This window comes from Dermochelys coriacea, chromosome 1 (genome assembly GCF_009764565.3).
Source record: "Dermochelys coriacea isolate rDerCor1 chromosome 1, rDerCor1.pri.v4, whole genome shotgun sequence".
NCBI lineage: Eukaryota > Metazoa > Chordata > Testudines > Dermochelyidae > Dermochelys > Dermochelys coriacea.
Window position 1 is genome coordinate 53,789,655 of NC_050068.2, and position 17,240 is coordinate 53,806,894.

The 17,240-nt window shown below is 42.0% G+C and overlaps 1 protein-coding gene across 1 annotated transcript in view; it reads left to right on the plus strand.

Moving 5' to 3' along the window:
* LOC119846277 (complement C4-like) overlaps positions 1–17,240 on the plus strand; it is a 106,598-nt gene that overhangs the window by 77,919 nt on the left and 11,439 nt on the right. Inside the window, exons 29-39 of the mRNA XM_043505084.1 lie at positions 1,711–1,879; positions 2,392–2,558; positions 3,111–3,269; positions 3,819–3,878; positions 4,723–4,816; positions 5,678–5,849; positions 9,064–9,151; positions 11,173–11,247; positions 13,496–13,604; positions 16,395–16,484; positions 16,879–16,971. Of these exons, the coding sequence (XP_043361019.1) occupies positions 1,711–1,879; positions 2,392–2,558; positions 3,111–3,269; positions 3,819–3,878; positions 4,723–4,816; positions 5,678–5,849; positions 9,064–9,151; positions 11,173–11,247; positions 13,496–13,604; positions 16,395–16,484; positions 16,879–16,971 (1,276 nt within the window). The remainder of the gene's footprint in view (positions 1–1,710; positions 1,880–2,391; positions 2,559–3,110; positions 3,270–3,818; positions 3,879–4,722; positions 4,817–5,677; positions 5,850–9,063; positions 9,152–11,172; positions 11,248–13,495; positions 13,605–16,394; positions 16,485–16,878; positions 16,972–17,240) is intronic.

Consider the following 17,240-nt stretch of genomic DNA (forward strand, 5'->3'; position numbering starts at 1 on the left):
TAGCAGCATAGAGATTCCTAAGCATGGCATTGGTCTCATCATCACTATTGAGGCTGCATTTCCACTGTGGCACACTGGCTTCTTCCAGATTCAACTTGAATTTCTGTTGGGAGAAATACAGTCACACACCCCAGTGGCAACAAGTCTGCTGAGCTGGCTCAGTGCAAAACAACCACAACCTTTCTTCCACTGTGGGGAGACTGCAGATCCCCAAAAGCACATAGTACAGGCCAATGTGGCTGGAGGACACATTGATTCAGTGCATCCCCTTGGCTGCCTCTACTAGCAAGTTTCTTTGAAGCCCCTCACAGATTTTAAAACTACCCTCCCCCAGGTCAGAGCCAGAAGGAAGGCAGGTGGCAGCATGACTACTTGCTCTCCTTGGAGTGAACTTTTCAAAAGTGCAAGAGGAACAGTGGGCCCAGTTGGGAGAACTAGGCCATTGTCAGAGGCATGCTTATGCTACTTCACTTTTCTATAACTCCTGCTATCTGAGGATCTCACATTTAAATGAATCAGTCCTCACAATGCCCCTGTGAGGATGGACATGCTGTTATCCATTTAAACAGGGTAAACGTGGAAACCAGCACTATAAATACTATTACAAAATGAAGCCAGGACTAAAAGCCATGTTCTTCGAGCTTCAAACACAATAATTATTCTGTAATCCATGGTGAGGTAATAAAATCATGGTTCTAGGTGGAAGCAGGAACAGAGGAATATAGTAATTGCCAGACTGAACAGTGGCCAGCACTAGATGCTTCAGTGGAAGGTGCAAGAAACCTCCTAACTCTAATAATTAGAGACTGGCTTAACCCTTGAACCATAAAGTTTAATCTTTCTCCCAGATCCTATGTTAGAATCAACTATTATACTTCTGTATAGTCTTGTTATCCATATTGAGGCCCAATCCATTTTTGAATCTTGCTATGTATTTGGCTACAATGACATCCTGTGGCAATGAGTTCCACAGTTTAATTAGGCATTGTGTGAAAATATATTTCTTTTAATTTGTCTTGAATTTGACCCTGCGGTCCCCACTCAGGCAAACTTCCAGTTTTGTCTGAGAAAGGACTAAGTAAAAATTGAGTAATAAACTCAGGATTTGTCTAAACAATGCTGTTTAGCACTTATCACTTTACAAACTCAAAAAGAAAAGGAGTGCTTGTGGCACCTTAAGGTGCCACAAGTACTCCTTTTCTTTTTGCGAATACAGACTAACACGGCTGCTACTCTGAAACTTTACAAACTTAGTGCATTGGACAAACATTCATCTTGAAGTATCTTGTTGTTGCATACATTACTGCCTGCATCATCTTCAAAGTCTTCCTCTCCCAGAAAACTAGAATCTGGTGCCACAACTAGCAATCAGATGCTAAAGGTGCCTTCTCTTCTCCCCCAGAAATCAGCTGTACGTGGCATGGAGTCTCTGATGAGAATTTTGTACTCCTTTTAAATGGAGCAATTGCAACTCAAATAGCCCATCTATTTTAGCATAGGCCAGCCAGTGCTCATATCAGAAATCATTTTATTTCCTGCCAAAATCTTCAACAAATATAATTGCTTTGCATTATTCTTAACCACAGTTATTAGGATCACCTCACTCCCATTCGATTTAATTTAGAAATAGCTGCATTGTGTTGCTATAATTCAATGAATTTGCATGGGTTTTGTACCACTCTCAAAACTGATCCATTTTTATTTCCACAGAAACAGGGCATTGAAAATGCTGTTGCTTACATGGATGGACAACTCTCACCTCAGCTGAACTTCTATTCAGTTGCAATCTCTGCCTATGCTCTGGCTCTTGTGAAAGACAATAGCTCAGAAGCCAAATGGGCAGAACAGATTTTAAGAGAAATTTCTACACTTGATGCAGGTACTAATAATTATTCTTACAATGATGATTCCATTTATAAAGCACTCTTACCAGTCAAAGTCCTTGGACACTGTTGCAACGTAATTAAAAACAAGATCAGGTGCAATAAGGCCAACATGATTAAATGTAAGTAGTATGCAGATTATTAACTCTTGACCTATTGGAATAATAATTCTACCTTTAAGCTATCCCCAGAAACATTCTTAGCATTGCACTGTGTTGGCATTGCATACATTGTGATCAGTACTCTATAACAACTGTGTCAGTACATTGTGATCAATACACTATAGTGGCTGGGATAAGTTAAAATTCTGTTAGAAATTTGGCTTTTTTATAACCTTTGCTTTCTATACTTATTTATGTATATCATCAGAGTGGTGGTGGCTGTGTCTCTTGGGTGGAATCATTACTATGAAATAAATTACCTATATTTTTCTACATTGAGCTAATTTGAAGTAATTTTTTGGAAAATACCTTCCCTGGATTGATTCAAGACTGAGTAATTGTTTCAGCAACGCAGCAGCGCTACTGGGGAAATGGTAAAGATGCAGTTTCTATAGAAGCTACGGCTTACGCACTACTTCAGACGTTACTCCAGAAGGATATCAAGTATGCAGAACCTATTGCTACGTGGCTAATAGAAAAAAGGAAATATGGTGGCGGATACTGTTCTACACAAGTATGTGGCTTTCAGGCTCAATGGAGCGTGGGGGGGAAGTACTGTAAAAAAAAATGTTACATGTCCAATAAATATGGAAAGACAAATATTTCTATGGGTCCAACCAGGCAGTCTTTTACAGCAGTTCAGGATCATAATGTTATGGGGTGAAACTGGATTTTCCATTAGTAGAAAGTTGCTTATTTCGATTTCAAGCCCACAATGAACCAAGTCCTGAGGTCCTTAAGTAAACACCTGAGAAATTGGCCCTATGAAAGGAACAATAAGGGTTAGTGAAGGTTCCATGACTTTAATGGAGCTACAAAGATTTATACCCACTGGGGATCTGGTCCAAAATGTTGATAGAAAAATCTGGAAAATAAGGTGAATGGATTGAGGGGATGAGCGGACACATGGAGACTTCAAAGAGTGAAGCTCAAAGGAATAGAGATCTAAAAAGGAGAGATCTGAATGAGGAGTTACTTACAAGGAGAGGCATGTGACTAGAGCACTTTGCTATTGCCGAAAGACTCCAGTGTGGCTGGTGTTCATTTGTATTTCAATCTCACACAGGATACAGTTGTGGCCCTGGAAGCTTTGTCGCAGTATAGCATACAAACTATAGAAAGTGATCCCAGCATTCTGAATCTTGCATTAAACCTACCTGGAAAGCACAAAAAGCACTATTTTAATGTGAATAGTAACAATGTCCAGATTCAGGAAGAACTACAGGTACTCAACCCTTTGTCCTAAGTTGTGATATTTCCTAGTTTGCAAACAGAAGGAATGTTTTCATTTCTCAGCAACCTTGATGTACTTTGGTTGCAGACATTTTTCTGTGTAATAATAATATTTAGCACTTATAGGCACCTTTCTGCCTCTCCCAGATGTTCAGATTGCTGCTTTTCCTCCAATGGGAAGGACCACTGCAGTTCTCTGTCCATTCAGGGTCATCTTAGGGGAGGGAAGGGGCAAGATATGTCCTTTGTTCTGACTCACAATGCAGTGGGGCCTGGAAAAATGCTCCCTACTCCTGCTGCAGGGATCACTTTAGTGAGGTAGGGGAAGACATGCCCCATAGTTCCTTGAATGTCAGTTAGGGAACCGTTACCACCCTGCACTAGAGAGGAGGAACTCCTACAGTCCCTCACTCATGGCAAAAGGGGAACACCTTCTAACAGGTCCCAGACAACAAGCAAGACTCTCAGGGATCACAGGAAAAAGACAATGAGTGAATAATGGCCAAAGTGCTAAATGTCTACTGTTTGGTTTGGTTTGCAGTTTGACCTCGGAAGCAAAGTTGAAGTGACGGTAAAGGGCAAAGGAAATGGGACGCTGAGTGTAAGATGGAGTTTGGAAACTTCTAAGTTTCATTTTATTTTTCTCTTTCAAAAAGAAAACGGTACTAATTCACATCTGTAGGCGCCTGCCCCACCATCACTTCCAATCACACACAGTGCAGGAAGAAACATCGGCAGCCTCACCCCTTCCTAGATCCTACCTAACAATAACTAAGCTAAGCAAAGAAATCAATACCCCATACTGCCTGAGACCCTGTCTTTATGCACCCCTGTCCTCCTCCAAATCCCTGGAAAAATAGATGCAGAGTACCCTGAAGGTCACAGATTTTGCCTGTTTTGGATCCAGCTGCAGGGAAAAATTCCAAAGTCTATGGAGCCTCATGGAGAACAGCCTGATAGCTATTTATTACACTGAAATTACTTCAGTTTGCGCACCTCCATAGAGTGCAGCTGGTGGGGGGGGCGGGTAGGGGGTCTTTGAAGAGGGTAGGTCCCAGGCCCTTTAGGTCTTTGAATATTGCATGTCGGACTGTTGTTGTTGTATCCAATACAGTCATCAAGAGATAATCAGTAGCTAAAACTACATTATGAGCTATGGGTGTGATTCCCCTGCTCATGCACACAGACTTGTGATAGCTCTTATTGAGCTATCACAAGTATCACAAGCAGGGTAGTTGTGATAGCACAGATAACTGCATCAGAGGCATGGCTGAGTCGGACCAAGTACAAACCTGCCTGAAACTAGTTTCTGTGTAATCTCTCTCACTCTCCCTAATCATATGTAACTTCCAGTATGTGCAGAATCACATGCATTGCTGCAGACCTGGTTGGTTAAATTCTTTGTTATTTAAAGGAGCTTTTAGGGTGTTCTCTCTTTTTCTCAGATACAAAAAATATATTATTCTGTTGAGATGGAGAACAGCACATGTAATGACTTGATTCTGAAAGTTGAAATGGAAGGGAACGTCAAATATTCAAGTAAGTGAAAAGAAAACAGAGCATCTGTTTTTAATGGTGGCAAATTTGGCTAGACTCTGGGAGTATCCTATGACTTTTTAGCTGATTAGATTGGAAAAGGAGAAAGATATATACTACAGTGCCTTCAGGACAATTTGTATTTTTATTACATGTAGGGTGTTTAATTGGTAATATTTTAAGAATTGTTTTGTAAGACCCCGGGTGACCCCAGGATGGTGCTTAATAAATATACTTACATTATTAGTAGTAGTTATTACTCGAGAGCAAGGATGGCCTTCTTGGCCAAATGACTTAATATCTCTGTGTATCCTGGTTCCCGCCCAAAAAGAGTTAATTATATTTCCTGTTTCAGAGTAGCAGCCGTATTAGTCTGCATCTGATGAAGTGAGCTGTAGCTCACGAAAGCTTATGCTCAAATAAATTTGTTAGTCTCTAAGGTGTCACAAGTACTCCTTTTCTTTTTGCGAATATTTTCTGTGTCTGTCTTTTAGCTATTTATTATACTGAAATTACTCCAGTTGGAGCACCTCCACTGAGTGCTGTCTGTCTTTTCTCCTTAGATTGTAAGCTCTTTGGGGCAGGAATTGTCTTTGTGTATTTACAAGCGGGGCCCCTATCTCAGCTGGGATCTCTAGGTGCTACTCTCATACAAATTAAAAATAATGGTGACTATTGAGGGCATTTATTTCAAGCTTTAATTTAAAAGATACATGAGATAATGAGACTGAGGAAAATGAAGTTTCTAAAAGCAGTGGAGGAGGCAGGAGTCAGTACTGATTCCTCACAAAGTGCAAAGAGGAGAGCAATCAGCAAGCTTTTCATCCCAGTCTGCCGGGGTTTGATTGTGTCTGACGCCTCCAGGTGCTCTGGACGCTGAGGAAGAGGACTATGATTATGAGGAGGACCATGCTATGGAAACCAGAAGAGATGAGCCCATGAGCCAGATAGAATGGTTTGACATCCGCAATAGAAGGAAAAGAGAGGTGCCTGTTCCCGGTAAAACAGAATCATTACGATACAAAGTCTGCGTCAGGTAGGTTGGGGACTAGATTAACTTTATTAGTGAGATTACACACTTTTGGTTAGGAAGACTTGGTCTTATATATCTTTCTGTCATCTGTTGTCTTTCTGGAAGCACACATTCAAATCCTGGCATAGTGGCTCAGCTCTTCGTCTTCCTAGACAGTAAAGCTGATTTCCATGCAGCGTATGGGGTATGGGCCATTCACACAAGATCTTAAACACCACGTTCTTTTCTGCTCTGCATTACATTAAAGAATAGTCTGTCTGTTTGTTTGTTTTAATGTAAGATTTTGCCCCAATGTTCTTGGTCAAAAATTTACTCCTGACTTATATCCACATAGTTGTGTTCTATGCCAACTATTCACCTGGCTGCTGTCCTCCACCCCAGAGGTGGTTGCACTTCAGCAGATGTAAACAGAAACTCAGTGAACTACGCCAAAGAGGAGGGGAACCTCAGTGATATTAGTGTAGTTTGCAGATAATGGAGTGTTGGCGTGTGCCCTATGTGAATAACCTCCCTCTCCCTGTGGATGTCACATATTCTCCCCTGCTCCCTTGCACTCATTAATGCCCTGGAAAAGAGCTAGTCCATTTACTACTGGTTGGTGGTGCTTTCCCAAAGACAGACCATGTTCTCTTGCTGTTGTGTGGAGAGCAGAGGGGAAGATCGGGCTCTCAGTGCCCCTGGCTCTGTTGGAACCATGGGAATGAAGAGAAACTGGTAGTTGTGTAGTAGAGGCACTGGATCCCAATGGGTGAGAAGGGCCTTTAAGGCTGCTGTTTCACTCTCCTCCTGTGCAATGGTGGCTTTTAAGCAGTGGCAGCCCACAGTTTTAGTCAGGACTTTGTAACTTGCTTTTGTTCTGTATGTGTGTCAATGGGAGGTGAGATGCAAGGTGAGTGAGGTAATATCTTTTATTGGACCAGCTTCTGTTGATGACAGAGACAGGTTTTTGAGTCACACAGGTCTGACCTGAAGAAGAGCTCTGTGTGGCGTGAAAGCTTATCTTTCTCACTAGCAGAAGTTGGTCCAATAAACGATATTACCGCACCCACCTTATCTCTCTAATATCCTGGGACCCACATGGCTACAACAACCCTGTGTACAATAATGGGAGGTGAGGCCATTTAGTACCTCATGGGATCAAGGTACAATAAAGGGCACTTTGAAAGTGCTCATCAGTGTTGCATTTTTGCTAAGCTGCTCCTTGAAGTCCTCCTGCAGCTGCTGTGTTGGAGCCTCCTACAGGAATATGTGAATATGCTCATTAACTATGGATAAGGCTGTGTGTCTGTCACGGAGGTCATGGATTCCATGACTTTGTGACCTCTATGATTTCTGCAGAGGCCGGTGCAGCCCTGGGCCAGCAGCACCAGCCGCTGCTGGGGCAATTTAGTTGTGGGAGGTTGATCAGAGCTGGGGCAGGGGGTTGGGGTGCAGGGAGGCTCTTACTTCAGGGTAGTGGGGGGCTCCCTGAAAATGGCCAGCATGTCCCTGCAGCTCCTAGGAGCCAGGAGGTTCGCGCACTGCCCGCGCTGCACCCTCAGCTCCCATTGGCTGTGGCTGTGCAGCCCCCCTGGCTTTTCCTCCCCCTAGGAACTGCAGGGACACGAGGAAGCAGGTAGGGAGCCTACCCACCCCAACAACCCTCCACCCTGGCAACAGCAGGAGTCCTGGGCTGCATACCACCACCTGCCCCCACAGCCCCAGCTGTGCCATCCCCCCCAGCACCCCCAGAGCAGCCCCCAGCCCAAGTTTTAGTCAGGGGTACATAGTACAAGTCATGCACAATCATGGGCCGTGAATTTTTGTTTACTGCCCATGACTTACTAAAAATACCCATGACTAAAATGTAGCCTTACCTATGGACACTTGGGGAAGTGGCTGCTGTGACTGCTAGGGTTGTTTGGTAATGTCTGACTGAACACCCTGAGGGGAGGCAACTGCCACTTGATTTATTGATCATATGGAAGAGCTACTCCAGTAAATTAGCAGCTGCAATGGGGATAGAGGTACCTACCCCAGCTGTCCCATTCATAATGCTGCACTGCTTTTTGGTGAGGTGCAGTCACCTCCTCTGTTGCCCCAGCCCAGCCATAGTGAGTAAAGAAGATGGCTACTACCACTCTAGTTTGCAGGGAAGGGATGTCTTGTTGTTTGCTAATCAAGAAGCTGGAAAGGGCAGAGCTGGCAGAACACAGTGTCCTATACAGGATAGGGTTACAGCAGCCATTTTGCTTGCTCCCACAGTTAGGCTAGGGCCGCCAGAGAGCATGGCAGTGGCCTTCCTGAGAACCCCCATTTCAGAGGAGCCGGGTGGTGGTAACAACCATTCTAACAGGCCACCTGCCCTGCTAGAATCTGGCTCTTCCACTGCCACCCGTAGAGCCTTGGGAGCAGTGACCACCTGGGCTAGCTACCCCCAGGGAACAGCAGCATCAAGAGTGGGAGGAGGACTAGGACTCACCTGGTACCAGGGCCAGTGGCAATGAGTGTTGTGAGACTCCTTCAGTGGCTCTTAGGGTGTGTGATAATATCTGCACTGTCATCGCCAGCACAGTGTACTGCATATTTGCAATCCAGTGTGTATTTAAGGGGCTGTGGTTTACCACAGCATGAATCATCAAAGAGCCACTATCATTTGTAAAGCACATTGGCACAGCTTCTGATGAGAGGCACTGTGTAAACATAACATACCATAATCATCTCTGGCTTCTTGGGGATGGCTCAACAACTCCAACTCCAAAGAATTTAGGAAAGGAGAGGAATTAAAGTGCATTAGAAAAGCACAACAGACAGTTGGATATTTAGGAATTTAGTCTCTAGACATAAATTTAAGATATTTACTTTCCTGGTAGAGAAGTTTAAACAAATGGCTGCTAGGGAAACTTTGGATTGTGTTCATTGGCAATAGGCATAATCTGTTTCATCACCACCAGGCAGGAATGGCCAAGCTCTTCAGATGACCCTCTTTGTAACAAAATGTAAATGTACAATGTAGAGAGACAAGGTGGGGAAGGTAATATCTTTTATTGGACCAACTTCCATTAGTGACAGAGACAAGGTTACACAGAAAGCTTGTCTCTTTCAATGAAATTTGGTCCAGTAAAAGTTATTACCTCACCCACCTAGTGAGTCTAATGTCCTGAGACTGACATGGCGACAGCAACACTGCATACATTGTACAGTGTAAGCATTTACTGACAGCAATTTTCCCTAAAAGGTCCGCAGGTCCCAATATACCAAAAATGTCTCTAGTTGATCTCTCACTTTTAAGTGGCTTGGAACCTGACACAGCTGAACTTGAGCAGGTGAGGAGCATTTCTTTCATTGACATCTGTAATTTAATTTATTATTTTTGCACTGTTCTTTGGGAGTCAGTGTTTATCAGAAGAGTAATAAAAGGGTTGGTTTTTAGCCCCTCTCCTCTCAAAAGTTTGCAGAATAATTAACAAGAAACTGAGAATTGGGACAGACATTTTCATTATGGAAAGAGTTAGGGCTGTCGATCAATCACAGTTAACTCACGCAAATAACTAAAAAATGTAATCATGATTTTAAAAATTGTGATTAATCGCAGTTTTAATTGCACTGTTAAACTATAGAATTCAATTGAAATGTATTAGCTATTTTTGGATGTTTTTCCTACATTTTCAAATATATTGATTTAAATTACAACACAATACAAAGTTTACAGTGCTCACTTTAGATTATTATTATTTATTTCAAATATTTGCACTGTAAATATGATAAACAAAAGAATATACAATATACTACAAGGTACTAGATGCACTAAAGATTCATATGTCCCTTCACACTTCAACCACCATTCCAGAGGACATGTGTACATGCTGATGACGTGTTGAGCGGAGCGGTCCGACTCATATTGATCATCATCATCTGAGTCAGATGCCACCAGCAGAAGGTTGATTTTCTTTTTTGGTGGTTCGGGTTCTATAGTTTGAGTGTTGCTCTTTTAAAATTTCTGAAAGCATTCCCCAAACCTTGTCCCTCTCCGATTTTGGAAGGCACTTCAGATTCTTAAACCTTGGGTCAAGTGTTGTAGTTATTTTTAGAAATCTCACATTGGTACCTTCTTTGCATTTTGTCAAATCTGCTGTGAAAGTGTTCTGAAAATGAACCTGTGCTGGGTCATCATCCAAGACAGCTATAACATGAAATATATGGCAGAATGCAGGTAAAACAGAGTAGGACACAAAATTCTCCCCCAAGGAGTTCAGTCACAAATGTAATAATTAACTCATTTTTTAAATGAGCATCATCAGCATGGAAGCATGTCCTCTGGAATAGTGGCCGAAGCATGAATGGGCATACAAATGTTTAGCGTAGCTGGCATGTAAATATCTTGCAAAGCCAGCTACAAAAGTGCCATGTGAACACCAGTTCTCACTTTCAGGTGACATTGAAATAAGAAGCAGGCAGCAGTATCTCCTATAAATGTAAACAAATATGTTTGTCTTAGCAACTGACTGAACAAGAAGTAGGACTGAGTGGACTTGTTTTAAATTGTTTTGTTTTTGAGTGCAGTTCTGTAACCAAAAAAAAAAAAAAAAAATCTACATTTGTAAGTTACACTTTCACAATAAGGAGATTGCACTACGATACTTGTATGAGGTGAATTGAAAAATACTATTTCTTTTGTTTATCATTTTTACAGGGCAAATATTTGAAATAAAAAATATAAAGTGAGCTCTGTACTCTTTCTATTCTTTGTTATAATAGAAATCAATATATTTAAAATGTAGAAAAACATCCAAAATATTTAATAAATGTCAATTGGTATTCTATTGTTTAACAATGCGATTAATCACAATTAATTTTTTAAATCCCAATTAATATTTGAGTTAATTAAGATTAACTGACAGCCTTAGCTATGTGAGCTGCGAATTACACCACTAGCTCACATAATTTAGATATACCCTTAGTTAGGGATTGATTGCTTTTGTCTGACGACTACTGGATTTGTCCTACTAGACTTTTTTTAAAAAAAAAATAGTCCCTGGCTGGATATGGTGTTTGGCTGCTTGAGTCAACTCAAATCTTAACTTTTTGTACTCTTCTTTATTATGACCATTAGATTCTCACAATATGTCCTTCATAAATGGATTTAATAAATAATACAAAAAAAATGAGCAAACAGTATCCTCCATATACTCATCCAGAAAATTGCCTAGGTCCTCCACCACAGCAGACCAAGGAACTAAGGAAGAATCAACCAGTCCAGTACTATACACAGCTAGGCAGTTTAAAACAGCCAGCATAAGCCAAAACAGATATTAAACCCAGGTAAAAATGATGTTTGTTTTTGCAGTTGGTAAAGTCTGCAGACCAATACATCGACCACTTTGAGTACAAAGAAGGAAAGGTTTTGCTCTACTTTGGAGAGGTGAGTGAATCCTGTATGACTTTTCCAACTTCCATCAGGTGATATTATAAAGAAGAGAGATTGTTCACAGGCATATCTTTTAAATCTGTATATTATTGGTACTGCTGCTAAGATCAATGTAGTCCACCCAGACACAGGACAGCAGTGCACCATCATGTATTGATTAGAGGACATACCTATTCTTTTCCAAAAGTATCTTTAGGTCTTTGTAATACCCAGAAAGATTAATATCATGTTCTAGACCAGGACTTTGGAACAAAGTAATCACTGAGCCCCTAATGAATCCATTCAAGCCAGAACAATTGCTAATATTTGTGAGGCCCAGGTCCCGAATCCTGCAAAGTAATTATGCATGTGCATAACTTCAGGCATGAGAGTAATTCCATTACGGACAGTGTGTATAAAGTTAAATATGTGCTTTGCTGGATCAGGGCCCGTGACAAGAAAGATGGACATCCTCAAATTATCTGCTTTCTGGGTATCTACAATGCCCCTGACCTTCCTGTGGCATCACTTCACATGGTGACTGCCTCCTTCAGCCATTTGAGATACTTCACATCCTTAAGTGACACTTAAGCACAGATGCCACTAGCACGTGATTTACGCAGAAGGTAGCAGCAAGAAAAGAAATACTTAAGGACAAGGGCCAAACTAGATGAGAAAAAAAATTAGATATGTTAGTGCTGCTATGGCTGACAAAGTGATTGTGTTTATGTGGGGATCATAAATAAATGTAACATATGTAAATATAAATAAACTGTAACAGGGTCAGCACCCACCTCTTGTGCATGCCCCCTTTTCTCTGGCCAATAGTGCCTGCAAAAACAGCTCTTTTCATGGGGGGAAGGGGGAGCACCCACCTCTCATGGATAACCCCCTTTCTCTCAGTTAGGCATGAGCCTGCTTGTTTTTTTGTTCTTTCAATGGGGTGCCACCCACCTCTCTCACAAGCACCACCCCTCCCCCAGCCAGTGGTTCTCTCAGCTGGTCTTCAGCAGCTTAGCCCTCCGGCTGAGCCACCCATGCTTCCCCCCCGTTCCTGGGTATACAGTCCTGAGTTCTTATCACTACCCTGGTATGGGGCCATAGCTCTTAGGCTTCTTCCCAGAGGCACTGCCTTCTTCAGACATGCAGCCAGGACCCATCTCAGTACCCTCAACTGGTGTCCATTTCAGCAGCCCTCTCTGGGCTCAGTCTGCTATCAGACTAGCAGGGCACATCTCAGTACCTTTGTCTGGTCTGGCCAGGTTTTGTGCTCAGTCCCCGGGCTCAGCCTGCTCGCACTGACCTTTTGACAGCTCTGCTACTCTTCTATCCAGCCAGCGAGGCACCCAGTCTTTGGCAGCCTTCCCTGGGCTCAGTTCTGTCTGGTGAGCTCTCTGCAGTGAGCTATCCACAGTCCAGCCACATACCTGGTCTTACCTTATCAAGCTCCACACAGCCACTGAAGGCTCTGCTCTGCTGCTTGCCTTTTATCTGGCCCTTCTGGCCCCTTATTGGTGGCTCTAGCAGCCCCTCTGATTGGCCACTCTTCTGCAGCCACTCTAGGCTGCCTAGACTAGAGGACTTCTCGTGCCTCTGTTCTGGGACAGGGTGATGCAGGACCACAAGGCCTCCAGGAGGGGACCTCTGGACCTAGTCCACCCTGCCACAGGCCCTATGCAGTTACATAGTTAACACAGATGCATCCGATGAAGTGAGCTGTAGCTCACGAAAGCTTATGCTCTAATAAATTTATTAGTCTCTAAGGTGCCACAAGTACTCCTTTTCTTTTTACAGATCTAAAGCTGCCCTTAGTTCTATAAAAGAAAAAGTGCATACTGGCACAGGACACTTTGGGATGCTAGGTCCTGATTCAGGAAAGCCTTTAAGCCTCCATTCCTGTTCAGGATGACTTCAGTGGGACTAAATCACATGCTTAAAAGAAAGCAAGTGCTCTGATGATTAGGGGTACTTTCCTGAGCGAGGATCTCAGAAAGAGAAGACCATCGAAGCTGTACACAGCCAATAAACCTGCTTATTTTTTAATAGCAAGTCTTTAGCATATTAATTCAAAGCTCCCAACAACCTGGGAAAGAACAACCTTATGCACTTGTGGCTGAAACAGCCAGTTAATTCAGCCATGCGGTCAGAAAAAAAAGTGTTCAGCAGATCCAACACTATAGGCACGAATAAATTGGGGAGTGGTTGGGGAGCATTAATTCTCTTTTTGTAATAAACGTTGTTCCTGTTGGCTTTTTTTCTGCAGCTCAGTAATGGATCCGAACCAGACTGTGTGTCGTTTGGGGCTAAGCAAATCAATCCCCTGGGTCTAGTACAGCCAGCAAACGCCATCATTTATGATTTTTACAACCCTGGTAAGCTGACCCAGTAGTATAGAAAAAATGAACATGAAACTATTTAGAAAGGGCAAGAGTCCAAAGACTGAATTTTTCCCTTCTGTCTGTTAAGAGGAAACCCTAGTATATTGGAATGCAATGTGTGAATCAATATATATTTTTTTACATTGCATAATGAAAAGACTCCCCTCTGAATAATGATTGGTAATGTCACAGTGAGAGCGCACTTTAACAGAGATCTTTTCAAGAAGTGATCTCCTAGTTTGCATTGATTGCAGGGGACTGAAAATACATATTTTTACTTCTATGAGGTTTTTAAGTGAACTTTTCATGCTTGTGTAAGATTGAAATCCACAGATCACATAGAGCACCAGCAGCAGTAGACCAAGCTTCCCCAAATTCGTCCCTGGGATCAACTCGAAGGACAAAGGCCCAGATTCTCAAAGCTATTTTGGTGCCTTACTCAATCCATTGAATGGGAGTTAGATATCTAAATACCTTTGAGGATCAGGGCCAAAGAGACTAGTTCAGTCTCTATGTTGATTCAAACCTTGGCCTCTGGTGGTACTGTTAGCACGGTGATCAAGTAGTGCCATATATGGTGGTGGTATTTGCAGTGTGAATCGTTATCCACTAGAAAATGTTTAATTGATGAATTTGCATCAGAACTTGTTTTTTTCAAGAAACAGTAAATGTTTTACAGAATATTTTCCCCTTTAAGTTTTCCATTGTGGCTCTGTCCACCACTGCACTTTGTTTATTAGACCATATTTTTTTCTTTAAAACATCCAACCCCCAAACCAGCTAAGTCCTCAAATCCTAGGCTTCTTAGAAGTCCTTTATAGAAAGGAGACACTTCAACTGCAAAATACTATATGTCTTCCAGTAGAACCTAGAGTTCCCAATCAGGATCGGAGCCTTATTGTGCTAGGCATTCTACAGACAGAGAGTTTCATTTACACTTTTTGATTTCTAAAAATGGAACCAAGTTACAAAATTAAGATCTAGATAAAGATTTCAAAGCTTTAGGGAAAATGGGGTGTTTCCAGTTTTCGTATGGTCTATTCTAAAGCTAGGTGCCAGTTGCAAAATCCAGATCCAGAATTTAGGAGCATCCAAACTTCAGCACTGTTTGAATCTGGGGCTTTGGTTGGGATCATCTGTAACAGCTTTCTATGTACTATACAAAGATATGGTGCATTTCTTATTCCCATCTAAATATCTGAGATTTCATTTTAGCTGCTAAAATAAAGGAGTCTGGGGGTGAGGAAGAAGAATATTGGGGATTGTAGCAATAGGCAGACAGAAACTAAGTTAAATTACACTTGCTTGACTCTAAAGGAGTACTTGTGGCACCTTAGAGACTAACAAATTTATTTGAGCATAAGCTTTCGTGAGCTACAGCTCACTTCATGCATCCGATGAAGTGAGCTGTAGCTCACGAAAGCTTATGCTCAAATAAATTTGTTAGTCTCTAAGGTGCCACAAGTACTCCTTTTCTTTTTGCGAATACAGACTAACATGGCTGCTACTCTGAAAACTTGCTTGATTCTGTGACTGAAGACTGAGCCATTGGTATTTGGAGTGATCAGATTTATGAGCCAAAATACAACTGAAGTTCTGATTATACCAGGATAAAGCTAAATAGTCAGTGTATGGTACTTGATGGGTGAGAAATAAAAGAGAGACTGTTCAAAGAAAGTCAGAGTGGCAGTGTTCTCTGTGTAAACATCATCAAACCATAGCGAAGACAGTGCCTTTCAAGTTATGTCTACACTGCAAATGAAGGTGTGACTAGAGCATGGGTAGGTGTACCAACACTAGCTTTAATCTAGCTAGCATGAGTAACAATAGTAGTGAAGACATAGTGTCATGGTTCTAGCAACCTCAATACATTCCCAGACTCCCCAGCAGGCTTTTACTCAGGGGACTAGCCTGTTTTATCACATCACTGCTATTGTAACCTGTGTTAGCTAGATTAAAGCTAGCACAGGTTTGCCTCCCCGTGCTACAGTCACACCTCCATTTGTGGCGTAGACATACTCTGAAAGGCAATGGCCTCCTCAGACCCATATAATACTGGGAGCAAAGTTGTTGCTATCTTCTCTGTAAATGCTATGGCAGTGAACTGTACTTGCAAAAGAAAGATACCCTGATGTGAGGTTGCTCAAAGTCCCACTCCTTGTGGGACTTAAAAGAAGTAAGGTTGTTAAGTTCTCTTTCTCTTCAGGCTGCCCCTGCTAGCAGATGAGGATAGCAGAGAACAGACAAACTCCAGAGCTCTAAAGTGCAACCACTTGGGGCCCAGTCTAAACCCCCATCCTGAGATGTTTAGATTCTGACCTTCCCCACCTGTCGTAATTCTGAGCACAATGAAAACATGGGGCTAGATCTTCAGCTGGTGTAAATTGACCTAGCTCCACTGAAATCAAAGGAGCCATGCTGATTTACACCATCTGGCCCAGAGATAGAAAGATGGCTCATAGGACAAAGGTTCTTAATAGACATGATTTAAAACTTGTAAATTAGTGTTGACTGTGTCCCTTTTTAAACAGATGTTTTATGTGGTGAAACAAAAAAGAAACAGGGGTTTAAAATTAAACACATTTTTCAGTTGGAATCCAAACAATGAGTTCTCATCAATATTATAGATTTAAGGGACTTCAGTTGCTCATTCAGGTTGCACAGAAGAACCCTCAGTGCACTGGGGAAGTTTGGTTGCAAAGGTGAACTCTGCATTCTGGCCCATCATTACCTTTTCCAATTTAGGCTGCTTGAGAATTCAATTATTTTGTTTCCTTTCTTTAGGGAGAAAATGCAGTGTATTTTACAATGCACCCAAACAGAGTGCCATGTTATCAAAACTGTGCCATGCTGAGGTTTGCCAGTGTGCTGAAGGTAAGGTAATGATAAATGTGATTGAATCAGTTCCAAATGAATTCTTTCCTTCATAGCAGCCAGCTGCTCATAGATTCATAAATTTTACAGCCAGAAGGGACAGTTATGATCATTTAGTCTGACCTGCAAAAGGCCATAGAACCTCACCCAGTAGTATCTGCACCAAGACCATAACTTCTGTTTGAAAGCTAGTCAGTCTTGATTTAAAGTTTCAATGTGATAAAAAAAATTCATCACATCCCTAGGTACATTGTTCCAATGGTTAGTTACCTGAAGTGTTAAAAATGTGTGCTTTATTTCAAGTTTGAATTGTATCTAGCTTCAGCTTCCAGTCATTTCTTTCTCTTAGGATAGGGTGGGACTGTTGAATATATATTTACATTGTTCAATCTAGGTCCCTGTCCACAAAGAAGAATGACTTTCAATAAAGCCATGGAGGCGGATGCACGTGAAAGCTTTGCATGCTACGACCCTATTGTAGACTATGGTAAGGCATGAAAGATGTTTGTCGATGTCTTTTAAACTTGGTGTTTCTCTCTGTGACCCCTCTGCCAGGTGAAGCCAGCAGTAACCAGGTCCAGGTTCAATATCAAGTGGTTCCTTTCCATCAATACAACACAGAACTGGCTTGAGTCCCCACCCAGTAACCTGGGAAAATTACACACCACCCCTGGGCGCCTCTGAGAGGCAATACTTCCCCACTCGCAAGCAGAGTCTGAGTGTAGAAAAGAAACTTTTGATAAAAGGAGGGAAGTA